Source organism: Tursiops truncatus, chromosome 18, assembly GCF_011762595.2.
Source record: "Tursiops truncatus isolate mTurTru1 chromosome 18, mTurTru1.mat.Y, whole genome shotgun sequence".
NCBI lineage: Eukaryota > Metazoa > Chordata > Mammalia > Artiodactyla > Delphinidae > Tursiops > Tursiops truncatus.
Window position 1 is genome coordinate 3,017,191 of NC_047051.1, and position 26,936 is coordinate 3,044,126.

Consider the following 26,936-nt stretch of genomic DNA (forward strand, 5'->3'; position numbering starts at 1 on the left):
ACAAATCCTGAGGAGGAACCCTTCCAGTCTCACCGCATCCCCAGAACGAGCTCACAGTGTGTACCAGGCACTGTGCTAAGAGCTTAAGTAAATCATCTCATCCGAGCCATGTACGCCTCCTGGAATTACTACTGTCTGTTTAAACAGGAGGAAATTGTGGCTCAAAGAGGTTAAGGAACTGCTCCCCAGAGGTGGGGCTGGAATTCAACCCCAGATCTGTCTGGCTCCCAAGCCATCCTGCCATGCACCTGCCTGGCCCTGGCCTCTCTGAGCCGCAGTGACTGGACAGCTCCCGCCCCCAGTCCCTGCAGGACATCCCTCCCGGGAGCCGCCGAGCTGTCCCGCAGGCCCCCTGGCCAATCAGGGATCTCAAAGAAAACAGAGCCCCCCATTCAGCAAGCTCTCCGCTTTATTTTACGCTGGCACGTCACTTAAGGATGATTAAACATCGCGTTTGCATCACACACACATACATGCTCCGTAGAGCGAGTACATGAAAGACGGTCCCGGGAACACACGGAACCAGTGGGAAAGAGAAGATTCGGGCCGAGCTGCCTCCTCCTTTCTCTTTACAGCCAGGCTCATCAAAGGCCGGCAGGGCTGGAGTGAGGGAGCCGGAGGGCACACGGGGAGGGGGGTGCGGACCCCACGCAGGAGGCCTGACCAGCTGCGCATCCCAGCGACGGGAGAGCATCCGGCTCAGCGTGGAGGCTGCGTCCAGCCTCCCTCGGCCTCCGCACCCTGGGAATGAGGATTGGGACCCGTGCCCGCCCCGGGAGCAGAGGAATGCGGGGGGCGGGCTCCATCAGGCTGGCTGCCCTGGAATAAACACAGGCGCGCACACACCCCTCCCCCGCCCAGGGTGAGGCCGGGCGGCCAGCACTCCTCCACGCCGGACAGTGGGACCGCCGGCCACTCAAGTGACAAGCACAGCCACTTGGCAGGCAGGCCTGTGCTCTGAACGCAGGAATATCTGGGCTACTTCTTTTTCTTTTTCTAAATGTTTGTTAGTGAAGAGGCCAGAAGCAGGAGCCCTGATCACATCCCTGTCTGCTGTCGGCCTGCACAGAAAGCCAACAAAACAAGGAGGAAGCACAAAATACACACTGCATTGCAAGGCCCAGGGCTGACTTCAGACTCACCTGTGACTCCCGCTCATTTCAGCCTGAGCTACTGACGTAAGGCAAAAACAGCCACAAGACTTCTTTCTTTTTTAAAGCATCCTACTGCACCCATGTGTAGCAGTCAGCCAGAATTCTTTCTGTGAAGCATTTATTCTCACTCCCCTTAAAGAATACACGGGTTCCAATTGATAACTTCCTAGTATCAGAGAACCATGTTTCTTTCACACTTAAATAGGAATTAGTCTAGCTGACAACACTCACAAAAACACTGACAAGCAAGGTGGGATAAAGCACCACACAGGAACTGGGTCTTGGGCAGTAACACTTTCGCAAACAGTCGACAGTATTTCTCAAAAGCCAATTCATACCCTTAAACCTCACACACCCCAAATTAGCAAGGAACACTGTTACGGACCCCAACAATAATCTCCTGTATAAAGAAATTTCATGTAACAGAAGCAAAAACTAGCGCAACAAAACCCAGACCCGTAACTCATAACAGACAGCCCACGTTTGGTTCTTACTACTTTCTATTTCACACCAACGGCTGTGCTGTAACCCACACCAGCTTCTCTGATTCACTGTGCCCATGCCTAGAGCTGCCCTTAGGACCCCGGGCGGGACAAGTGAGCTTTCTCTCTCTCTCTCTTTCTCACACACACACACACACACACACACACACACACACACTCGACAAGAAGCAGCAGAGAGAGCCCTGCAACTTGCAAGGACACAGGGGGAACTGGCAACATGGCCAGACACAGGAGTCCATTCTCTGCACACGTACCCAGGTGAAGGCTTTCCAGACTCCAGAATCTTGCAATTTCCCCTCTAGCCACCATCCTTCTGTTTGGAAAAGAGCCACGTTCAGAGCGGGGCTGGGGGGTGACCGTGCATCACGGGGACTCGCACAGGCTCTGGCTGAGGAGACGACAGAATCGCTTATTCACTGCTGACGCCTGTGCCTGCCGGCCAGAGCCTCACTGCTCACAGCGCCCGCCCACGGGCGGCTGAGGTTACAGCCTCAGACTGGACGGCGGGGAGGAAAGCCTAAACGCAGGCCAGACGGCCACCCAGGAAACCAGGCACCACATCTGCCTACCAGGGGCCCCGGAGAGCCTCCGATGACGGTGGGAGAAAGGCTGCTCTTCACTGCAATCCCAAAGCCCAAGGCAGACCCGAAGAGAGCTTTCAAGATGTAAGTTATTACATACAGGAGGAAAAACCACCAGCTCCTACAGTGAACTATATTCACTACCCTGTGATAAAGCATCATATAAAAGAATACTTTAAAAGAATGTATGTATGTGTATAACTGAATCACTTTGCTGTACAGCAGAAACTGACACAACACTGTCAATCAACTGTACTTCAATTTAAAAAAATAAAGGGGCGGGCTCAGAAAAAAAAAAAAGAAGGAACCCATTTCATGGGGGAAGAAGCAGAGAGGTTGCTAGGTTCAAACCTGGAGTTGGGATTTCATGCTAAGGCATGACAAAAATTTCAGTTGTGATATTACACAGTTAACTGTAAATCTGTGAACTCATTTTAAAAGTGGGATTTGTTTAAAAACATGTATGTAAATATGCGTGTATGTGACAAGGATATGCATATCTTTTACTATATAAAGTATCTGTTCTCTATAATGAAGAGAATTGTCTTTTATTTTAAAGAGGCTCTCTCTAGCTGACACGGGTTATTTATTTCCTGTATACTTTTTTCCCAGTTAGCTACAACAAGCAAGTCATATTGTGAAAGGACACCTATTAACAAACAGCTTCCTTCAATTTCCTCACAACACTGAAGGTGCTGACTTTTTAAGTTAACGAGCAAGGAGATGGTATACACACAGTAGGGATCACATGGTTGTCCCCCAGTAAATGGCTAAAAACTGAGCCCGTGAGTGCGTGCCGGCTCTGGGGTGAGGGGCGCCAGTTCAAACCTCCAGGGTCTCCGTGTCTGGTCTGTACAGTGGGGACAACCAGGCTCGGACAGCGCTCTCAGGGTCCCTGAGGACATATCAGAACAACGCGGGCACTTTCTTGGGGATTAATGAACAGGGCAGATCATGCAGCAGCTACTCTGACAAACCTCAGGTCCGCCGACCACGCTCGAGGGGCAAAGCTGCATGATCAGTGACGTCACCCACGCCGACCACGCGCTTCACCATAGGCTTTTCTCATCTTGAACTATTTGTGGCTGTTTCTGTTGGTTTGGTGCATCCCACCTTTAAATCCAGCGAAGTCTTCAATAAACCACAACAAAGGGTAACCTGCGAGCACACATGCGCCACTCACAGAACCGGGGCGGCTTCGAATCTACCCCTTGCAAGTATTTTTGAACGACTGAAAAGAGTAAAATTTTTAAAAACGATGAATAGACAGTTCATTCAATAGGGGCACACCTATTCTTTCTTCCTTCCTTTCTTTCTTTCTTCCTTTCTCCCTCCCTCCCTCCCTCCCTCCCCCTCCGTCTCCCCATGTGTGTGTGTATGTGTGTGTGTGTGTGTGTGTGTGTGTGTGTGTGTGTGTGTATATATATATATATATATATATATATATATATACTTTTTTTTTTTGGCCGCACTGCAAGACATGTGGGATCTCAGTCCCTGACCCCCTGCAGTGCAAGCATGGTGTCTCAACCACTGGACCCACCAGGGAATTCCCAGGGCATATCTATTCTTAATAAAGGCAGTGCTTCATTAAATGACGGACTCAAAAGATTCCTTGAAATTGTTTTTCAGGGCAGACCACTCTCTGCGAGGTAAAGTTTCCTATACCCCATGTGGAATACTAGTATAATATGGTCCATGAAAAGTGTCTGAAAACCACTGAACACTGTATCTACTTCCTGGAAATCCAGAGGATACGTCAGTCCCCGCAGGCTACAAATCCAGATCGTGACATCTGTGTCACCTTGTTTAACACAGAATTTCCCAAAAGGCCACAAAACTCTCTGTTTACGACAACACGTTATTACTGCCCCAAAGGGTGCGGTCCAGGGACCAGCGGCGCCGGGTGACTGGAGAGCGGGTCCCTGGTGGGGAGTGCAGACTGCAGACTCCACCGGCCTGTGGAATCACAGCCTGACTTTAACCAGACCCAGGGATCTGGGATCAGAGGCACACTCAGGCTTGAGAAGTGTTAATTCAGAAACAAAGGAAGACCATGGAATGCAAGGGTGGACCCGGTTTTCGTTAGAATGAACGAGTGAAACGCTGAATACTGAGACACAAAGCAGCGAAGCAGGAATTAATTCTGATGAGCATCTTTTCTAACAAAGCTTAAAATCCAGCAGGAGGCAAATAAAATCCAGAGTGTTTTCATTTTCTTAAATTTTTTTTCTGGTTAAAGTTGCAAGTTTTCAAAAAGCAGCAGCTCTCTTGGCCACATTTCCTTGGTATTGTCTTAACTTGGCTCTACGGCTCACTTTCACTTTCCCTGGGCAGCTGGTACAAAGGGCAGCTTCTGTTTCCCAAGGACTTTTTCTAAATCCAGAGATGGGGTCAGGGTGCTAGATTAAGGTCCTTGGGATTTCAGGATCTTAAACCAAAGGCATTCACTAAGTAAACTTACTTTACTGCACAGACACTCAAAACAAACATAAAGATAAAAAGAAGGAAAAAAGTAAATAAACAAACAAAAACTGCACTGAATTCAGTGGGGCAACTTCTCAAAGAAAGATGACCCAAAAAATGCTTCCAAGATATTTTTGGAAAAAGCTACAGAGAAGGTTAGACTTTTAGGTCTGGAAAGTTCTTTAGTGATTAGAGCCTATATTTACCAGATCAATAAGAATACTGCAACAAAGACCTTAAGCATAGTGGAAGGAAGTCTTAACCTCCTCCACCCCCCCCAAAACCCTCCATCCCCCCAACCCCTCCGCCCCCCGCCAACACACGAATCTGTTCTCCTTGGATAAGATGCTGCTATGTGGTCAAGACTAAGCTGTCACGAACCTTGACTACTGGTACCACGAAAAGAATTCAGCAAGGGATTAAGTCCCACGGGCAAGTGGAGAAATCCAAATTATACATTAACATCAAGTATTTAGAAATCAGAGATGATAAAAGTCAGAATCACGCGGGATGTTACGATGATTTTTACTCTACAGTAAGGCTATTTTCGGCCCAGTGGCCCTAAGACCCCTACATAGTTACATCCATATGTGTGGAAAAGAAGGCTGCTGGCGAGGTAAGTTAGCAGTGGAACCTCCAACTCAAACCAGTACTCATCCCTCCACCTGCCCAGAACTGGTTCTTGAGATGAGCAGGTGGTCGTTAAGGTTCCATTTAGCTCTGAATTTTTGGTATCTTCTTAAGTACAATACGGTACAGGTTTTCTTTTTCTTTTTTTTCCTTTGGCTGTGTTGGGTCTTCATTGCTGTGCCCAGGCTTTCTCTAGTTGCGGCGAGTGGAGGCTACTCTTCATTGCAGTGAGCGGGCTTCTCATCACGGTGGCTTCTCTTGTTGTGGAGCACAGGCTCTAGGCACATGGGCTTCAGTAGTTGTGGCTCGCGGGCTCTAGATCGTGGGCTCAGTAGTTGTGGCGCGTGGGCTTAGTTGCTCCGCGGCATGTGGGATCCTCCCAGACCAGGGCTCGAACCCGTATCCCCTGCATTGGCAGGTGGATTCTTAACCACTGCGCCACCAGGGAAGTCCAGGTACAGGTTTTCCTACATGGCCACCTTCTGATATTGGGCAGAAAGATCACCAGCACTGGATATCTACTCAGCAACAAACGTTTCCCAGCTGTTGCTGTTTCACCAAAGCTGCAGCTTCCTTGCATGGTTCAGAGATGTCCTTAACCTGGTAAGATTCTAAAACTTCCTCTCTTTTCTAGGCTTGGGTAAGGCCCCATTACCAAGAGCTACAGGACAGACACAGGGCGGCAGGCGGCCCCGAGGACAGTCATGCTGTTCTCCGGCCCAGCACTACTGCCAATTTCAGAAAATGAGCTCAAGGTTGGGTGCACGTCAGAACCGAGGAAGCCCCTGCCCTCGGCTGGACTGAGCCCCAGCCCAGACCCCCACCTGAGCAACAACGCCCCAGAATCAAGAGGAACACAGCGAGGGTTCTGAGTACACTCCCCCGCTGTCCCTGTTGCTGACACGGGGCTGCAGTTCCCAAAGCTGCAGTGGGGGCATTTCTGAACAGGAAGTAATCAACTACATTTGCCATCAGCTACTCAGACCCACATTCCCTTGTCTATTAGCATAAATAATGGAGTATCCAGAGGGATGCCTTTATTCTAAATGGATTAAAGACAAACATTAGTACTAATCTACAGGTCACAGTTATGTCATTTCCCAGAGAAACATAAGAAAACACCACCAGAGACAGTCAACGCAGCACATAACGTTTTCTAGCACATACTGACGTAGAACTGTAGACCCCGTTTCGGTAAGCTGCCTGCCCGAGGATGGCTAAGGTAGGCTCCATTTAGGTCTTCCTGAAACAGCGTGCAGCAGCCAGCCTCCCGAACGCAGAGGGGAGGGCCCATCACTTAGACACAGGAAACGGAGCGGGGGAAACACGAACAAGCCGTTGAGAGCCAAAGGCAGAGGACGAAGAGGTGTGTCTTCAAAGCTATTGCTCTTTCACCCGAGGTACCGTGTGCCTATCCCCCCTAACTGATGGAAGATGTGCTCTCAATGACTTAGTGAGCCCTCCCATCTACCCCACCCCATGCCCCCCACTCCAAAACCGCCCCAAACAAGACAGTGGTCCTGGGCTCTGACTACAACTTTTAGACTAATTCAGAAACAGATACAAGATTGTCCTTTAAACGATAAGGTACCATCTCTGTGTTAAGACGGAAGCCTTTCCTGTCTTCTATAAACAACCACGTGGGGTTTCCATCCTTCAAGGCCTGGGACACATTTCACTTCTTTTCTGCATTTATTTGTCTTTGGATCCTTAGGATATGGTTCAAACATAACAAGAGCAAAACAAGATAATGGATGAATTTCACTTCTTTCTTTGTTGTAATCAAAGGCAACTATTAGGGTGTGGACTTAAAAACTGACACATGGGTAAACTTCTGTGCACATAAATGAAATAGCTTTGTGCTCTGTTCCTGCAACAGCACAGTGCCTGGGAGACAGCAAGTGGGACGGACCAATGCGGGCTTTGGGGTCTGTCTGACCTGCTTTGATCGCTGGCTTCACTCTCTAGGACTCAGATCTCGATTAGCGAGCGAGTAAAAAGCACGGCATGCGTTTAAGCCTCAGGTTCGGAATGTCCGCAAGACCAGCGACACGAGCGGAGGCTGGGTGCTTGGTGGTGGTTTGCTCCATGTTCAGTTCTCTTGCTCTCTTTCCCCTGACTTTTAATGTTCTTTCTTTTCCTTTTTTTTAATTTATTTTATGGACGTATAGTTGATTTACAACGTTGTGTTAGTTTCAGGTGTATGGCAAAGTGATTCAATTGTACATGTATATATAAATATTTTCTTTTTCATATTCTTTTCCATTACGGTTTATTATAGGATACTGAATATAATTCCCTACTCTTTTCCTTATAAAAAATCCAATGTCTTAGACTTGGCATTAGACACATGATATTTTAAAAACTTTTTTAGCTCTGTAGTTTAGAATGATTGGAACAAATACACATCTTAGAATCGAGAAGCTTTTAAATGTTAGAAGATGAGAATTTCAAGAGTTTGCTGGAAAAACGTTAAAGAAACGTTATGATGTTTTTCTGAGACAGGAACTAGAACACTGTGTTCCTTTAAAAAAAAAAAACAACTCTTGATTCTGGGCACTGATAAGGCTGAGACAGCAGCTAAGCGCTGCTGAAGCCCACACACCTCTCAGACAAGCAGGCCTGCGGTCTAAGGCCCTGGTGTCTGTATCTGCAGGGCCTGTGCCTGCAGACAGAACCCTTTCCTGGCTCTAAATCGGTCTGACCGTGGAGTCCACGTGGTCTCACGGTGTGGTCAGCAGGGAGAGATTTTAGCCAGGACGGTGTCAGGAGGCAGGAAGACACCCACCTAAAGACAAGAGAACAGAATCATCTTGTTTCACAGATAAATACACCCAGCGCCCGCCATCACTGGCAGGAGAGCGTGAAGCGGGCTGGAGATGGGAGAGCCCAGACCCGACGCACGTGCACACCTGACCATCAGGGCTCGATGTCACCGACCCTTCAACCAGCCGCCAGAGAGCTCCGCTACGATCACCCTCCACAGGTCCTGAGCAAGGATGATCTGACTAAACATTTTCTCTGTGATTCACCATTGAAAGAAAACTTTGGAAAAGCAGACGCAGAAAGAGCTCATTCAAACAATAAGAGATCAGACAAGGTTTGGTTAAAATAATCTCAAGGCATCACACACACCCTTCAACACCTGCCATTCCTTTTCTTTTCTTCTTTCCTTTTAACAAAAAGTTGAGAGGCGTCTCTGGGTGATAACGATCAAGAGAGTCAACAGAAAACATTCATTCCAGTTACCTTCTTTTTTCCTATAACCTGAGTGTTTGCATTTTAGATCAGTTTAACCTATATTTGGATAATAATTAAACAGAATATTGTTCCATATGGACTCCTGGTGCCCTAGGGCCTTACCTATTAGATTAAGTGACTTGTCAAAGGTTAAACTGCTTGTTAGCGCAGTTGAGTTAGGAACTCAGAACTCTGGTTGCGAACACAGCTCACCAATCATCACTATCCTTGTCCCCAGAACAATCAGTGCTTCTCTTTAGGTCTCTGTAATAATTTACTGCACACTTACTGTGTATCAGGTCACTCTCACCCATCTGTGGGATGGACAACAGTAATATTTCCTATTACAGACGAGGACATTAAGACTTCGAGGTTAAATAACTTGCCAAGGTCACATGGCTGGTCAATAGATGACTGGGACTCCACTGTTTTTTTGACCCAAAGGCTGGTTCATAATAAAATTAACTTTCATAACAATTATTAGAATAGAACAACGCCAGAATAACAAATAAGAAGTAGGATCAACGACAACAAAAAACTAAGGCAAAGGGAAGAAACCTATATTCTTTGTCTTGACCAAGTAAAAAATAAAATTAAGGTCTTAATGGAGTTATTAACTTCACTGCAAGACTTAAAAAGAATATGCTTCAGTAATTTCTTACAATTTATTTAATTTAAAAACATCAGAGTTGAAATGGCATAAACCCTTATGATTAAACTGCCCCCAGTTCCTTCATGTTGGGGTATTAGAACAGAACTCTAGATCAAGGAATGGAACTTTCTGGTGTATATTTAACAGACTATTTCTTTCAAAAATATTTAGTACAAATGAACATTCACACAGTCAATTAACGAGCTTTCAGATATGGTAATGTAAAGCCAAAATAGTTTTTTTAATATGATAGCAAAACAGTTTTTAATTAGCCCTAGCACTTATGGGAAATTTTTGGCCATCAAATCAGAAAACCAACACCAATAAACAAAATCGATAAAATTCCTTCACACTCACACATAAGGTCTGGACTCCCCGCACAATCTTGCAGACACCCTCCTGCATCCTGGCTCTGCCCACTCACTGAACTGAAACCGCTTTTCTCAAAACCCACAAGTTCCTAATTGCTGCTGGAGCCATGCGTATGGTTCAGAGCATCCGACTTGGCCCTGGGCACAGGTGACATCATAACCACCACCTCCCCGGAGCCCAGCATCCTTGGACATCTGGACACCACTCACCTGTCTGGCTACTCATTTTCTTTCTTTTTTTTTTTAAAAAACAGAGTCACAGATTTATTTATTTATTTATTTTGGCTGCATTGGGTCTTTGTTGCGGTGCACGGCTTTCTCTAGATGCGGTGAGCGGGAGCTCCTTTGTTGCGGTGCACGGGCATGGGCTTCTCCTTGCGGCAGCTTCTCTTTGTTGTGGAGCATGGCCTCTAGTTGCGTGGGCTACAGTAGTTATGGCACGCGGGCTACGGTAGCTGTGGCACACGGGCTCAGTAGTTGTGGTGCACAGGCTTAGTTGCTCCACAGCATGTGGGATCTTCCCGGGCCAGGGCTCGAACCCATGTCCACTGCATTGGCAGGCGGATTCTTAACCACCGCGCCACCAGGGAAGCCCCACTCCTTTTCTATCTTCTTTGTGGATTCCTTTCTTTACTGGCTCCCAAATGCTGACCCTCTTTTCTCACTCCACACACACCCTGGATGGTACCCCTCCCTGCATCAGCTTTGAGAGCCAATCACTTGCTGTTGACTCCCCAGTTTCCCCTCTAGCCTGGGCCACCTCCTCCTGAGACCCTCATGGTGAAGGCCAGGGGATAAGATCTCCACCTAGCTGTCCCACCTGCGCCTCCAACTTCAATGCCTGGAACAGACCCAAGCCCCCCACTCGTGCGCTTTTCTCCTATGCTCCCCCCATCACCGGGGCACTGGGGTGTCTGCCCCCCAAACATCCGGACAATTGTTCGACCTCCACGTCTTCGTTTTTCCAGGAGAACCGTCGTGTTTCTAGTTCAGGGCTCTGCCCACTGACTGCCTCCTCTGTCCCCAGGCAGGTCCACAACCTAGCCAGTGACATCACCAAAATGCAAACCTGACCATCCCACTCCACTTAAAACCCTTCTGCGGCTCCTGGTTGCCCCCAGGATAAAGTCTGACCCCCTTCACAGGAGGCCCTGAATGGGCAGGCTCTGTCCGACCTCTGGTAGTCTGATCCCTCGTCTAGACCCGCCTCTCGACCCTGCCCCTCAGCTCATCTCGCTACAGCCTCAGGGGCTGCTGCAAGTCCTCCCACCAGGTAGTCCGGCTGCCTGAAAGGCCCAAGTCAAAAACATGACACACGCATCATGCCCAGAACACCTCAACTTCAACGTACAAGGTGCAGCTGATTCACCTCCGTTATCATCGAGGACCAGAGGTCTCCCCCTGTGATCATTCTGCATGTCACACCCATGAGGCGTCAACTGCGATCGCCAGTTCTGGATGCTTTAAAGTAATGACCAGAAGCGTTCTGAGTACAGATTCCCTGATTTTTCCATGTTTTACAGCTCTAAATTTTTATCTGACTGAAAACAATTTTTTAGCAATTCACCTTGATTAAGCCTCTTCAAAGTATTTAGTTTTCATAAATATGAATCTCTTTTGAGTCTCATATTTACATTTCATTGGTTTATGGAGCTGAACTAGTTCCGTGACTACAGTAACGACTACAGCTGCCAGAGCTAGCTTGGAGCCATGGCCTTGACTCCCAAGAAGGACACAACTCCACCCATGAGAGTGGCATAGAGGGCGCCGTCCCCCCAAGCGAGCCCTGGGCAGGTACAGGCCTTGTCCGCACCAAGGACACTTCCATCTGATGAGCGCATGGCTGGGTTAAGAAAGTTTCTGAGGGTGACCCAAACCTGGGTTTCTCAAGTTTCTCTCCTCTGGCTCCTACACTCCCCACATGCTGTTCCCCTGACATCTGGGACCGTTTGCTGCTAGGGCGTCAATGCTTGCACCTGGACAAACTTCTCCTCCAGCAAGAAAATACAAAGAAATTGCAGGACTAAAAATAACTGCATGCATGTGCAGTTGGGACAAATTATGGACAAAAAGATACAAAAGACTAAAAAACTCAACTGCCGCTTTTGAAGAGCCTGGAGCAATGGCAGGGCACTGCACATGCCCCCTGCCCTGAGCACCACCTAAGCGGTGGGCCAACTGCCTAAGCCACCCCTCTAGCGCTGGACACACCCCTACCCTCACCCCGTATAAGGGACCACCCCCCGCCCCTCCGGGAATGAGGGAGCAAGGGTAACTGTTACTTGTTCTCAATCCCCCCTGCTGCAGCAGGGGCCCCAGTAAAGCCCTGCCTGAATTTCTCATCTGGCCTCTAATCAATTTCTATTGATTAAGGAGGCCAAGAACCCTGGTTGGTATCACTCCCAGCCTGGAATACACCCTCTCTCAACAACACACTGCATCTAACTCCAGCTCAGCGTTCAAGTCTCGGCTGTGATGTCATTTTCTGGGGAAAGCCTGGGGACTCCCCAGACGGGATCTGCCTGCTCTGCGGTTACACTCACCTCCTTTGCTGTTGCCGTGTATTTCCGGGTCTGGACACCAGCCGGGAGGTTCCATGAGCTCAGTCTCTGGCTTCTGGGAGCAGCCAGCCTCCACAAAGTGCCTCACTTATCACAGGGCTCATACTGATATAAACGTATGTGTTACACAACAGCAGGTGTGTGTGTTCAGTGGATCAATACAAACGAGGTGTCTCCTGACCCAAGAGCATACTAAAAGCTCAAGTCAGAAAGGCTTCCGCGCACCTTGGACGCATCCTGAAATGCCACTGTTTGACTATGTCCTAATGGCACATCCTACGTCATTTCCTAATGATATTATCAACTTCATAATGAGGTTGGATAAACTGGCCTTTACACCCAATACTAGTTCCTAAATGCAGGAAAGTAAATAAGCACATACATAAGGAGATCTCTCCATGGCTGAGAAAATACATCTCTGCACAAAACCAAACAGAGCGACTGGAAGTTGCGGGCGGGGAAGGATATCCCGAGTGATAACCTCAGTTGCCCTTTGAAACTACTGGGCTTTAAAGACAGTGGACCGTCTTGACACACGCCTTTTTCCCGTAGACAAACCAGCCTGAAAGCTGTGTGGGAACCTTCACCAGAGGAAAGCCAGGCTGGCGTGCGGGCTGCGCGGGGGCAGCGGGCGGCAGTTGCGGGAGGCGCGCGGGCAGCTCCGCCCCCCGCCCCGCGTGCAGGACCCCGTGTGCAGCCCCGCGCGCAGGACCCCAGGCCCTCCAGCGCCGCGGACGTGCGGCCGCTCCCCCCGGGGCCCCGGCGGAAGGCAGCGCCCGTGCGGGGCTCGGGAGTTTACGTGTCCACCCGAGAGAGGTCGCCAGGCTCATGATGGTCTAAGTGGGACCGGCCCGGCCCCGCCCCCCGCGGGAGCTCCCGCCCGGCCTTTCCGCGGACACGGACGGAGGAAGCAGGAACCCACTCGGGGGGACACCTGCCATCCCTTTTCAGACCTGGACGCGTCTCTAAAACGGGCCTCAGTGTGTCCTCGGCGAAAGGAAAAAGGCAGCATGCTGGATTTCTCGTCATTAAGTTCATTAGTTTGGAAATTTCTAAGTTATCCAATTCCCCACCCTTATCTCTAACTTTATATTCTCGTGGTAGACCCTGATGAATGGCAGTGCGGTCTGTAGCACTGTTTTCTTGCTTTCTCACTGACAGCAGAACTAGGAATTTTTAAACCTCAGAGTAGGTTTATCAAAATACCTCCTCCCCCCAGCAACAATGGCCGGTTCACACATCGGTGGCCACTTGTGTAACTTGGGTTATTCTTTTATAGAACAAGGTATTATTCATATGCATCATGCCCTTAAGGACTGGATTTTTTGGTTGTTTCCTAACGAAAATATAATGTACACAGGTGGTTATGAGTTAGAGTTTTACAACGCCATGGGTGACGGCTTCAATGATGACATGATTCTGGCCCAGGTCACTGGAGGGCTACACTGGTTTAACATGATCCTCTTTCCTAGCGTGCAAAGTGACTATATTCATAAGAAATAAAGATGTGGGAAAAAAATCAAATCAAGCAATCATTTGAGTAATTTTGAATTTTTTTTTTTTAATTTTATTTTTTGGCCGTGCCACACGGCATGTGGGATCCTAGTTTCCCGACCAGGGATTGAACCCACGCCCCCTGCATTGGAAGCGCGGAGTCTTAACCACCGGACCGCCAATGAAGTCCCTTTTATTTATTATTTTTTTAATTTTATTTTTTTGGCCACTCCACACAGCATGTGGGACGAAATACTTTAAAAAGCCATAAAGAGTCCATCAAGTCAACTCATGTTTGTGTCTCCCCAGAAAGTCATTTTCTCTATTTTTTATAATAAGTTTTCACTGGACCTAATCCTGTCATTTTCTTTCCTCTGTGGTTCGGCATTATTACAAAATAATACTTTTTGGTTGAGTAAAAGCCTTATTGAAAATGTAACAAATATATTTTTTAAACGGCATACGCAAATCTACCAGTTCAGTGGCATGCTGTATTCCTTTGCTTGTGACCCATTAAGATTCCATCCAGCTAAGGAAACTGGATGTCGTTCTTTCTGGGAGACGGTTAAGACAATCACTTTGTTTACATCACAGAAGAAAACTAATCTGAACTCGATGCATGGGATGGGTAGAAAGAGAAGCATGAGTAGACATGAAAATAAGAATTTTGAAGGGCGATCAAATCTGACTTCTGATCAGAACAGGTAGACTAGTTACGAGAGGAAAGATGGCAGGAACGGAAATAAGTATGGGAAAATCAGGCTGCGATGGAATAAGCTGCCTTGGATGTAAGAGAAAACATCATAAAAGGCAGCAAAGGTAGTTCCCTAGGAGAAAGTCAGCACTGCACAGGCACACTTGCTCAGACCCAAGGAAGAGCACAAGGGGCACAAGACCCAAGGGGCACAAACACTATCGCCAACAAAGCCACAGGGTTTTTATAGGCTGGCACCCTCCCAGCCGTGAACTTGAGAAAAGCACTTCTGAGTACCACTGTGATTCATGGTGGAATTCTATTATTCCAACACCACACCCGTGCAGTGGGTAAGCGTGACCAAGGATTGCTCCATGTAACAAGCTCTCCTCAGCGACATATGGGCCAGAGAGGAGGTGAGACAAGAGCTCTAAACAAAGCCAGAGAGAAGTAGCTGGTTCTGGAAAATAGCCCAGCACCGTGCTGCAAAGTTCTGAGGAGGACCTCACGTTCACCTAAAAGGATTAGGTCTTCATTTCTTAAGAAAAGTTAAACTGCTAATGGTCACATTTCTACATTTTGAGAAAATGTTAGTTGTGGGCACTTCTGGGATTTGGAGGTTTTGACAACACTTGACCAGGGCGGAGGAAACACCCTTTTCATTATTTTTAAAACCTTTTATTCTACGAAATTGCAAACGAACATGAAAGGAGAGAAATTATATGATGAACCCAGAAGGATCAATATTTTACAATTTTTCCCAACTAGTTCCCAACAATATTGGGGATATTTTAAAGCAAATCTCCCATGTATCATTTCGTGCAACAACTATTAGTATGTACCCAAATGAACAAGGACTTAACAAGGACTTAACTACACTATCGTTATCCCTATGAACAAAATTAACAATAATTCCTTTTCTGAATACTGACTCCATGTGAAAATGTCCCCCCTTGTCTCGAAATGACCTTTTCACAGCCGGCTGGTCGGTATCAGAATCCAAACAAGGCTCCCACACACTGCATTTACTAAACATAATTCAGATCAGACCGAACCTGTCCCCCTGGGCGGCACGCATCAGGGATTGTGCCTTCAACACACGGGCTCCCGAGGCGGGGTGGCCACTCCAGCACGTTGGTGGGACGGGCACCCAGGGCTGCCCACTCACAAGGCAGCTGAGAGGCCAGCTCTCGGAAGATGAAGAAGAAGGGCTGCAAGTCTGGGGACAGAAACGCTGGAGCCGGTGTGTCAGGTCCTCACCCTCCCCTGGGCTTACCTCCCAAACCAGATCATGGACGTGGCAGCTACATTATAATCAACTTGCTGCTAATCTCCCTGGGCCCAGGGAGCCAGCGGGAGAGGCTTCTGTTTCAAGGAGTCCAGGACCCCATGGAGGTGGGATGTCCACCTGGGAAAGTGGGCGTGGCTTCTGCCCTAGGCAGCAGGGCCTGCCCGGTCACTGGGACGGTGTGACCCACCTGATCTCCAGCTGCGCTTCACTTATACAGGGTCCCTGGGGGACAAAACTGATGAGGGGCTCCGTGAAGGTACTGCTTGACTCGTGTAGCGGTTAATGGCCAACTCCGGTGAGCAGAGGGCGCACCTGAGCCACCACCACAGGGAATCGAGGGACCTCACTCAACTCCCAGATCTAAGTCGGTTCCAGACTCAGGGCCTCCTCATGGAGCAGAAGCCAGGTGACCTTGGGGTCCGGGGTCCCATTACTGCAACTCTTCCTTCGAGCGCTCCTGTCACTTCCCTGGTGCCCCCAGAAACGGAAGTCCCCCCAGCAGTAAAATCTAAGCGATACTCTGGCCTCAGTGAGGGGTTAGCCTGTGTGGATTCACGGTCAGAGCAAATGGCTTTTCTGAGGAGTCACTGGGGGAGCTTGGAGAGAACAAAATGGGTTCATGGACGGCTCTGGGGAAGGGGTGTGATTGGATACGTCAGAATACACTCAAAGCACGGGAAATCATCTGTCCCACAGGAATCCCACAGCAAACGAGGCTGTTTGACAACCGTGTGACATTATGTCCCACGGGGCAAATGTCCATCTTGGTTCCTGGTCGTCTTGATGCTGACTCAGTGGGTTAAAAAAATAAAATGGCTCTGGTGGCAGGCACAGACGCCAAGCCTGGGCTAAACCACAGGGTGTCCCCTCAACAGAGTTAATGATATGGTTCCTTGAAGGACCCAGACGACTACTTGTGGGGAGTTGATTACAATGGACCCTTTCCTAACAGAGGGGTAGATGGTTTGTCCTTACTGGAAGAGACACTTATTCTAGACTCGGATTTGCCTGCCTTACCTATCAGAGCCCTGCTGGAATCTCCCCGGAGAGAGGGTGATGTTCACCATAGCCCAGAATCGAAGAGGGCAACACAGGGGTTTGGGATCACTTCATAATACATTGACAAAGTATTTTATTTCCATCCGGTAACTCAGCTCTGTCCAAACTGAATTTCTTCCCCCAAGAGAGAAGTACTTCCGCCAGAGCCCCAGCCCTGGCCCCGCTGACTCAGAGGGAAGGACCGGCTTTCAAGCTTCCTCGTGCTCTGGAAAATGAGCGCCCAGGGAACACATGGGTGTCTTCTGTGGTCGCCGCCACCATCGTTTCCCAACTGGACCAACGCAATAACCTTCCAATTAGCCTCCTTCCTCTGCCCTTTCTCCCCAGACAGCCTTCCTCTCTGAAGCCCAGCTGGCAACGGCTTCCCGTTTCACTCAGAATAACCCCGACCGCTTCTCGAGACCTGCGACGCCCCTTCTATCCAGCTTCTCTCTAACCTCCAGGCTGCGCCGTCCGCTCCCACCCGATTCCCGAGCTCCAGGCACCCCCGCCTTCTCGCTGAACCTCAGGCACACCAAGCTCCTGCCTGCGTCGGGCATCTGGTGCCCCTTCTGCTGGGACCTCTCCTCCCTCAGATCTTCCAGGTCTCGGCTCCAACGTCACCTCTTAGGGACACGAGGTCGCCCTCCACCTTGTCCAGCTTCACCTTCTCCAGAACGGTCATCAGTGCCTGAGCTAATCCTACTTACCCACTTCCTGAATCTGTTTAAATGCTGGAATGTAAACGCTTTGGGATGCTTTAATCTCTGCTGTTCTCCAAATGGTGAAAGTGGTGTCTGGCTCAGAGCTGATGCTCACGCTTTTTTTTTTTTTTTTTTTTGTAGATTGACTGATTTTTGACTAAGAGAGGGGAATAGAGGAGACCATGGCGACTCTAAACAAGTAGAGCCAGTACCAGCTGAGAGCCTGGAGTGAAGGCTTGGAGCGCCTCAGCTGGCAAAGACCAGCACAGGCAGGGCTCGGGGCAGAGGCTCCGGAGCAAACGATGGGGTCAAGTTGGGCAGAGTCAGAAGTAGCACGTGTGCCTCACAACCAGAGGCAGAGAAGAGCAGCATCCTTTCCTGGCATCACGTGTGTATGTACACATAATATTTATGTATTTTCTATTTCCTTTCCTCCAGCTCTTTCCACTATGGAAGGGTGTGTTGCCTGGACTGACTTCTGGGCATAAACACTGACGAGGCTTTGCAGTGGGGCTGCAGCACAGATGGAGGTACTCAGAGGCCCTGGACTTGGGAGACGTTTGCAGTTACTGGTGAGCCTCTGGGTTGTTTCCCTCCACGAAGGAGTGAGAGGGTTTTAATTAGACGTGGAATAGGTGCGTCATTGTTAAAACGATGTTCTTTTAAAAATGAATACCCTCGGGCTTCCCTGGTGGCGCAGTGGTTGAGAATCTGCCTGCCAATGCAGGGGACACGGGTTCGAGCCCTGGTCTGGGAGGATCCCACATGCCGCGGAGCAACTAGGCCCGTGAGCCACAACTACTGAGCCTGCGCGTCTGGAGCCTGTGCTCCGCAACGAGAGAGGCCGCGACAATGAGAGGCCTGCGCACCGCGATGAAGAGTGGCCCCCGCTTGCCACAACTAGAGAAAGCCCTCGCACAGAAACGAAGACCCAACACAGCCAAATATAAATAAATAAATAAAATTAAAAAAAAACAAAAAACAACGAATACCCTCTACCTGCTTTATCTTTCTTTACGGTGTGCCACCTGCCATGTAACAGTTCCTTGTTAATTTATCATCCCCGCACTAGAAGGTGTGTGAGGTAAAGGGCTTTGCTGTGCTCATGGCTGTCACCTGGCACATGGCAGGTCCTCAAAAGACACTGAATGAATGAAATGAACAAATGGGGCATCTGTCCAGAATCTATTTCTACTTCCAACACCACTTGGATTTCCCTTGGGGGAACGACCTCCCCTCCATCGTGGTCAGGGAATCCACGCACCTGCCTCCTTGTACCGAAGACAAGGGGTCCATCCCTGGAGGACCCCATCCTCCACTCTGTCCCAGTGCCCCCAGGTGGTGGACACGTCACCTGAGCTGGGGAGTTGAACCCCATCCTGGGACTTTGCCTCTTGAGCGACTTCAGAGGCAAAGACGGACAGACTGGCCTTCCTCGGCTCCTTGCATGTGGCTCCCCGACTCCCAGGAGCAACCCCGACTGCCATCCACTTCCTAGACAGGCTCCCGTCCACTTCCTAGACAGGTTCCCAGACACCCCATCAATTCTGGGAACACCTGACACCCTTCCAAGACGTTCTCTTTTGCTCCAACTAGGTAGAGTCAGTTTTTGTTGCTTCTCAACAAAAGAACACTCAACTCAAAACAAAACACAGAAGGTGCAGAAATAAGCTGTTTGTATGAGTACAGGGTTAGAAGAAAACCCATCTATATTCCTACCCGCCTAACTACACTATTTTCACTTTTGCATATTCTTGGTAAACCTTTGACCACATGTGTACACGCCGTATACGGCTGCAATCATGGTATGTTATGGGTTGAATTGTGTCCCCCCCGCGCCAAAGGATGCTAAAATTCTAACCCCCAGCACCAGTGACTGTGGTCTTATCTGGAAACAGGTCTCAGTAGATGATCAAGCTGAGATGCGATCATCAAGGTGGGCCCTGATCAACAGGACGCCGCGTGAAGACGGAGGCAGAGGTGAGGGAGATGCATCCAGATGCCGAGGAACAGGGGACCCAAGGCCGCCAGGAGCCAGGAGAGAGGCCGGCAGAGGGTCCCCCTCAGGCCTCGGGAGGAACTCACCCTGCTTCCAGCCTCTAGAACTGAGACAATTCATTCCTGCTGTTTAAGGCACCTGGTCTGTGGTACTTTGTGACGGCAGCCCTAGCAAACTAATACAACACTATTTCCCTTTTTCTCACTTTAATATTACATCGGTCATTTTCCACGTTGTTACGGGCTTTCCCTAACGATGCTGTAAACTGTTTTGAAGTGGTCGCCCATATGACCCTAGACTATCCCACTGAAAGTGGACATTTCCATTGTTTCAACTTTTTTTCCATCACCAGTAACGTTTTGAAGGCATCGTGTGCTTGCAGCCTTTTCTCTCCTCTTGGACAACTTTCTCGAAATGCATCACCAGACGCTGATGACTGGGCTGGAGAGAAGCAACTGCTGTGCAGAAAGATGACAGGTCCCCAGGGCAGTGAGTTTTGAATTTGGAATGGAATGAACGTTGCTGTATGTGAAGGGAAGGAAGGGGAATCTGGGCAGAGTGAGCGGAGAGCCAGGCGGTGAGGGAGCGCCGGAGGAGATGCGAGAGCAGCAGACCGTGGCGGGCAGGCGGCAGAGAGCCTGCAAACTCGCTTAAGGGGCTGGGACTCCATTCCAGTGATGCCGGGGAAAGCTCACAGGGAAACAGCAGTAAGAACCGAACAGGAACTCTGACCAGCGTGGGCGGAAGCCTGGCCTGAGGAGGGGGTGGGGGGGCCGGAGGGCAGGGGCCCCGGGACGGGGTTGGGGGGGTGGGGAGTGCAATCCCAGGGGCCCCACCTGCTCGGCCGAGAGGACCACAAAAGCAGGAGATGCTCGAAAACTCCCTCGGCCTCCAGCCGCCCCCCAGCTCCTCTTTCCTTTTCACCCTGTCTGACGAGAGTCCAGCCCGGATTCCTGCCGAGGCAGAAGCCAGGCGGCACCATGTGGAGGACAGACATTCCCTCACCCTCACCGTTCATGACTCCCTGACTGCCCAGCACCAGGTGCGGTCCTCCCAGGACACCCTCTGCCACCATTTCCGGGTCACAATCCATCAGCGACCTTCCCGTCACCATCTCCATCCTCTCGTCACCTTCTCCATCCTCCATCCTCTTCAGGGGGAGGATGACTGGGGCCTCACCCCACCTGTTCCCTTTCTCTTCTCCACCCTCTGTGGTCCCCCCTCCACTCCCTCTCCCTGAAATGTAAAGACGCCGAGTGATGCCCTCGGCCTCCTTCAAGTCTCTGGAAAGAACACTCTTTAAATCCCGCCCCTTCTCGCGGCTCGGCTCCGGTCACCACCGTCACATGGAGGTCGTGCCCACTGGCCGGTGGGCGGCAGCACTGCCCAGAACCCAGGCGTCCGAGCGCCCCATCCATCACTCACGCGCGCCGCGCGATGCTGCTTTTCAAAGGTAATACGGTGAACCCGGCAACCGAAGGTCTGGTCGTCGGCAGGCTGCTGTGTCTCTTTAGAGTCGCACAGTTCAGCGGTTAAAAACATGGGCCTGCAGTGAAAATTCTATCTGACTGCAGATTCAAGGCCCTTCTCTGCCACATCGTTGGGGGCTCCCTTATTTACACTTGGGGTTTCTGGTCTGTAAAAGGAGGATGACAGCAACCGCCAGAGGTTCACGCGATCAGAGGAACTAAGCAGCGGAGCACACGGGGCGGCGTCTGCCCCACGGCAAGCGCCCGTCCTATTCCTGCCCCGTGCGCCTGGCCAGGCCACTGTCCAGCCAGCGCGCTGGCTCGGACGTCAACGTGCTCTCTCAGGAACCTGAATCATTCCATGAATTCGGGTCAGCAGGTATTTACCGGGTAAGGACTAAGGTAGCATACGAACAACTCTATCAGATAAAAAAACTCCTCCGTGCTGCTCAAACAGTACTGGTGAACCTCAAACACCCAGAAAGAGCTTTGAAAGTCACGTTAAGACAAATCCTCCCCGGGAGCCCATTCACGGTCAGGAGTTCATTCCTCCATGGTAGGAACTCGGTCCCCAGACCTTCTCAAGGTCAGGGTCACCGTGATGGCTCAGAGTCCACAGGGCACCCTCCCTGGACAGGGGGCGATAAGCGGGCCCCTGCAGGGGCAGCTCCTGACACCCGGTGGGTCCTCCTCACCCCTGGCCCAGGGCAGGCAGACGGGGCGCAATGGCCCGGGCGCCTCCGTTGAATGGAAGCTGCCCTGTGGAGGCCTCCACCCCCATCTCCGGGAGCGGACCAGGGAGGCCCGCGACACTCACTGTTGGATGCTCTCATGAGCCGCCGGCGTCCCACGCGGTCCAGCCCGATGGGGGTGCTCTGGGAGAAGGCGCACGGCCGCAGCCGGGCCGACACCGCGCGGTAGGGCGGCACCTGGTGCGCGGGCACGGGCGGCCGGGCAGCTGGCTGCAAAGGAAAGGAGAGGCGGTGAGAAGGGGCAGGAAGTAGGGGCCCCGGGATCTCAGCATCCTCACCTCAAGCCTCTGATCACAGCCCAGGGCCCGAGCTGCGCAAGCTCAAGGACGACCTTCCTCTAACCGGAAACCCCAGTGCCGACCCCTCAGGGCATCACGTTTTGGCCACCTGCCAGGACACACCCCCGGGGGACACTCAGGAAAGGCCAGCGTGGAGCAGGGGAAGCTGGGGGAGGAAGTGGTGCCCCACCCCCGGCCCAGCAAGCCCCAGGGAAGCAGAGGCAACGCCAGCCACCCCCACCCCCGGCCTCCGCCCTACACCCACCCGCAGGCAGGGACCAGCATTTGTGGAGCACAGTTCTCATTCACCTAAACTAACAGGGCGGTGGAGCCTCGTCTACGAGGAGAGTTGGTTTTCCACAAATTTCGAATCATCCGTATGTCCTTGTGACCTTCCATATGAATTGTCCCTACAGCTACACTCAAGGCCAAGTTGGTCCCTGCTTTCCGTAGGTTTTCTCAGCATTTTTCTACCCAGTTCCCCAAATGAGCTTAGAGTGCACAAAATTATCTTACTCCATTTTCTTTTGGACGCTCTGAAATGAAAAAATGTCTGTAATGCTTTAGATCTCCCCTAGGCTGTGTTTCAAGTTAGAATAGATTACAGTTTGCTTTCGTTCAGAATTATTTCTTGTGTGGCACTGGTGATACACTGGTGAGCAGAGCCGCCTTCCAGAATTATTTCCTAGCATGCAGAGCATCTTAACACAACAAAAAGTTTGAGGTATTCTTCAACATAATTTGTTTTTTACCTTAAAAATTCAGTTCAGTTTAGTTCAATTAAGCAAGAGGTTTTTGGGTATTTGCTATAAATAAGCATTGTGCTGGGCTTATAGGGAGAATGTAAACATAAAATCCAATACCAATGTAGAATTGCCCTTTTAAGAGAATTTATGGGCTGTGATATCAACTGGCAAGTTTAAAACAAAATGAAACTGGCACTAGTCATGTATGGTTCTGTGAACCCTGGACCATGGCTGGGGCATGAGTCTCACCAAATAATAGAAACTCCTTCGGAACAGGGCCTTTATTTAAATGTTTTGTAGCTTCAAAGGGCTCTCTGGGTAATTGATAAACACTTGTTGAATTACTAAAGTATACTAAGGGAATAACAGTAAGATTTTAACCTATTGTCAAAACAGTTACGAAGCTGCAACTGACGTGCAAAGAGTAAGAAAATGGTAGAAAAAAATATTTTCTCATCTCTAGAAAAAAATTCGTTTATCTTTTTCGTATCTTTACATCTTAAGGATAAGCGACACTTTCTCTTTCCAGATTTCTTCTTTCAGGAAGCTCACTAAATATGCAAGGCTACTTTCCCCAGACGAGTCAGAACAAACAGCAAACCAGTTTCCCGTATTATTCAAGATCCCAGAAAGAGGATTAGTAAGAGACATCCAAATGTCAGTGGGTTAGTTCTAATTCATGCATGTTTTCAAAGCCAGGAAGAAAGGCTGTGAGCAGATGACGTCATCCTCGAGGCAGAGAGAAGAAAGGAAAGCGTTAAGTTTCCTGGTAAGTTTGCAGCCAGAGGACAGAGGCCAGGCGGCTGGAGGGCTGAGTGGCTTTGGTGGCAGCGCGCCCGGGCTTACTTGGGGCAGAATGGCCTCCCCCTCCTCCGCCTGGCTGCTCCCATAGAAGCCGACCCCGCCGATCACGGAGATGGGGCGTCTTCTCGGCGCCCCCCGGGGGCAGCCCCCAGCAGCGGTCTGGTCTGCAGGGTCGATGGGGGCCCCGCTGGGCTGGTGGTCACCGTCCTCTGTGTCCTCTTTCTGGGGGTCTACGGCGATCGCGTCTTCAGGGATGGACAGACTTAGGCTGACCGGCTGGCCGTAGTCAGAGAGTGGTCGGGGCCTTGACCTCCTCCCGGGTCCGCATCTCCTCCTGGGGACCCTCTGAGCCTCCAGCCTCTCTTCCTCTGTTGCGGAGGTCCGCCTCCAGGACCCCTCGGTCACAACCTTTTCAAATGCGGAAAAAGTTAGGTGAGGGCGACTTTCAGGAGGGTAAAGAAAAGGTACGAGCCAGACGTCCCCGACCCCTCCCCAGCCCCCCAAATTGTTTGCGTACCAGAAAGATGTGACCGAGACGTGGATGAGAAGAAGCAAACGTGTCTTTAATTGGAGGCTGAATTAAAACCCTAATTTCATTAGTGATGTTTGGTGACCCATGATGAGCCATGATACAAGATACTGAGAAAATCAGCACCACGGTGAGTTAATAAAAATGACTTTTAACTACAGTGGGTGTCTCCCCCAGTATACGTAACAACAGGCAGGGTAACGCAGGCCTGTAGGAGAAACGGCCCTAAGGCTGCACTTGGCAACCTGAGGCCCCTTCTCTCAGCTACATTCACAGACAGAAGGTGCTTCGAGAGGTTCAAGCCTGGGCTGCTCAGCACGGTACTCACACCTGGGGACTTAGTCTGCTGGGGCGAGCACTGAACCCGGGGCTCCAAGGGCGAGATCAGCTGACTAACTGGCTGTGTGCGCTGGGACTGGTCACCACTAACCCTTTCAGCATCTCAGACTCCAGACTAGACAATCCCACAGCTGGAGAGTCTGCAGCCCTGAAGTCGGCAAGACTTCCTAAGTTTTCAAGTAACTTTTTCAGAGGCAAAAGGCAACGCACTATTGCAGGAGAAAGACCACGAGGTGTGGAAATGGGCAGACTTCTGTGTAAATCCGGCTGGGCTCCCAGCTGGCGCTGTAGGCCCAGGCAAGGTGCTTCAGGTCTGCAGGCCTGCTTCAGCCCCTGTCCCCTCCTGGGACCTGGGAGGATGAGCTGCGACCACGGTGAGTCAGAGGGCCACCTGCATCGGCCCTGGTGGATCGCTGCTCTTAAAACACTGTGCCAGGGAACAACCGTCCCAGGCCTCAGCCCACCTGGAGACGAGCTCTCCCCCAGAGGGTCCTCCAAGTCTGGGCTCAGGGGAGGCCGCTGCGGGCTCTGTGGGAGGGAGGGGGGCAGGAGAGCGTGCAGGAGCAGTCCCGCGAGCCCCGTACCCTCCGCTCTTCCGTCCCGAGACATCCTGTAACAACCAAGTGAAAATAGAACAGAGCCCAGCCCGGGGAGGGCTGTGCTAACCAGGCAAGTCATGTGACTGCAGGGCAGGCAGAACGGGCCACCCTGGCCGAGCGCCCAGCGGGGCGGATGTCCCCCTGCAGCCCTGAGCAGTGGCCCAGGGACTCTGGGCTCTCGCCAGTCAGTGGCAACTGAGACCAGAAATGCAGGTCCCATATTTCTAAGCTGAGACCCGGGGAAGCGAGGTGACTTGCCCAGGGCCACGCAGCCAGCTAGCGGCAACAGAGACACCAGGTATGGGCCTTGTAACCTCTGTCCCCACTAAGCCACGACACTTCCCATATACCAAGTCACCTCTGCTCGAGAGACAGAGGGCTCTAGCGAACACCACTGCCTCCTTGCTACCTGCGGATTCGATTCTTACAGCTCGGACCACTTTAATTCAAGTCACCAGGGACAGAGTCCAGAATACACCACTGTAGCATAAACACCATTGTGAGTGGAAGGCACTTAAGAACAGGGTTTTCTTCTGCGTGAAAGCAGAACTCAGTGGTCATAAGTCCCCTTCCTTGGGACGGGATTCTCCTTCTTCCAGCCAGGGAAGGTTGGCTCTTGTCACTGAGAGGAGAAGCCCTCACCGAAACAGACGCAGGCACAAAACTACCCTGTCTCCCAGCTGCTCACCTACAGGCCCCTAGGCTTTCCCAAAAGTCACTCGCTTTCCCGTGAGAGCCTTTCTCCACCCGCTTTCCCCTATTAAGATGTTCTGTCAGCTCCCAGGGCTAACCACTTCCTGGAACCACAGTTTCCTGTGAACTCCCACTTACTCACACGAATAAAAATCTGTCTTCTGTCAGTTTAATTCACACACCTCCAGAAAAGAATGTATAAGAGGGTGTATTAAAACATTTTCCTCTGACACCGTGGGAAAATATGAGAGCAATCATGGAAAAGTTAATATTGTTTTTTGCAGCACATACATATAACAAACAAGCTGTTATGGATGGTTTAACTCAATTACCAAATCAAACGGCACGGACAACTTAAGCACACAGTGAGAATAAACCCATTTATATCATCACCCAGTGATAAAAAGGTTGGGAAACAACATGCTAGAAAAACAGTACAACAAAATTGCAGGCAATAAATTGGTCACAAATCTACGTGCAGTTGTTGTTTTTGTTGGTGGTGGTGGGGTTTTGTAGGGTTTTTTTTTTTTTTGCACGTATGCAACCTCCAGCCTGCTTTCCTCATTGATGCCAAAAAAAAAAAAAAGAGAGAGAGAGAGAAGGAGACATGGGTTTAGGAAAACCAGCAGTTGTCTTAGTTGCTCAGGTAACAAATCCTTCTGAGAGCAAACAGGCTCCAGGAAGTGATGGGGGCGGGTAAAGGAAGGCGTGCAGAGGTCAGGAAATCAGATACTGACTGCGTAGAGCCTCGTGCCCACAGGGCAGCACGAGGAGAACCAACCGTGATTCTCGTGTGACACCTCAGTACCGTACAGCCCCACCCGAGACCTGAAAGGAGAAAGCATGCCTTCCGAGTGGTACCAGATGCCCCAGGAGGTGCAGGAATTAGTTAATAGAATCATAATATATAAAACTGAAATGTCCATTTTATTCAAAGCAAAAGTACAGAAGGAGGGACAGAGGGATGGGGGAAAATCCCTCAGGTTTAAGCTCACATTCAAACAGTGAGGCTTTGCCAGAAGACAGGTACATTCAAATAAAACAAATGTGAACTTTCCTGCAAATTCTAAAACTGAACCTTCTTTTAGCAAACATTATGTGCTTCTGAAATACACCCTTGGTTCGTCCCGGGGAACACAGCTTGAGTGCGACTCTTCCCGGAAATGCAAACACCCAGCAAAGGACGCTCCACACCCAACGAGCCAGGACCTACCCCAGACTCTGCTACAGGCAGTGGCCCCAGATGCTGTGAAGGGACAGCAGGTGACCACATCCACGCCCTCCGAGAGTTTTTTCCTGCTTTAAACACACTCTCATTGGGTGTAAGTGGCTGGGCCGGAGCTCTGCTG

The 26,936-nt window shown here is 50.3% G+C and overlaps 1 protein-coding gene across 9 annotated transcripts in view; it reads right to left on the minus strand.

Annotated features, from left to right (window-relative positions):
- The window catches only part of SPATA13 (spermatogenesis associated 13), a 257,965-nt gene that overhangs the window by 26,015 nt on the left and 205,014 nt on the right, over positions 1-26,936 (minus strand). For 7 of the 9 annotated variants that reach the window (XM_033843704.2, XM_073794961.1, XM_073794963.1 and 4 more), the window contains 2 exons: positions 23,470-23,835; positions 21,665-21,809 (listed from right to left, as the gene is read on the minus strand). In XM_033843704.2, coding sequence (XP_033699595.1) covers positions 21,665-21,809; positions 23,470-23,835 — 511 coding nt within the window. Of the gene's footprint in view, positions 1-1,911; positions 3,502-21,664; positions 21,810-21,877; positions 22,015-23,469; positions 23,836-26,936 lie in introns of those variants that run through there. The other 2 variants (XM_073794965.1, XM_033843708.2) reach the window with 2 other exon arrangements.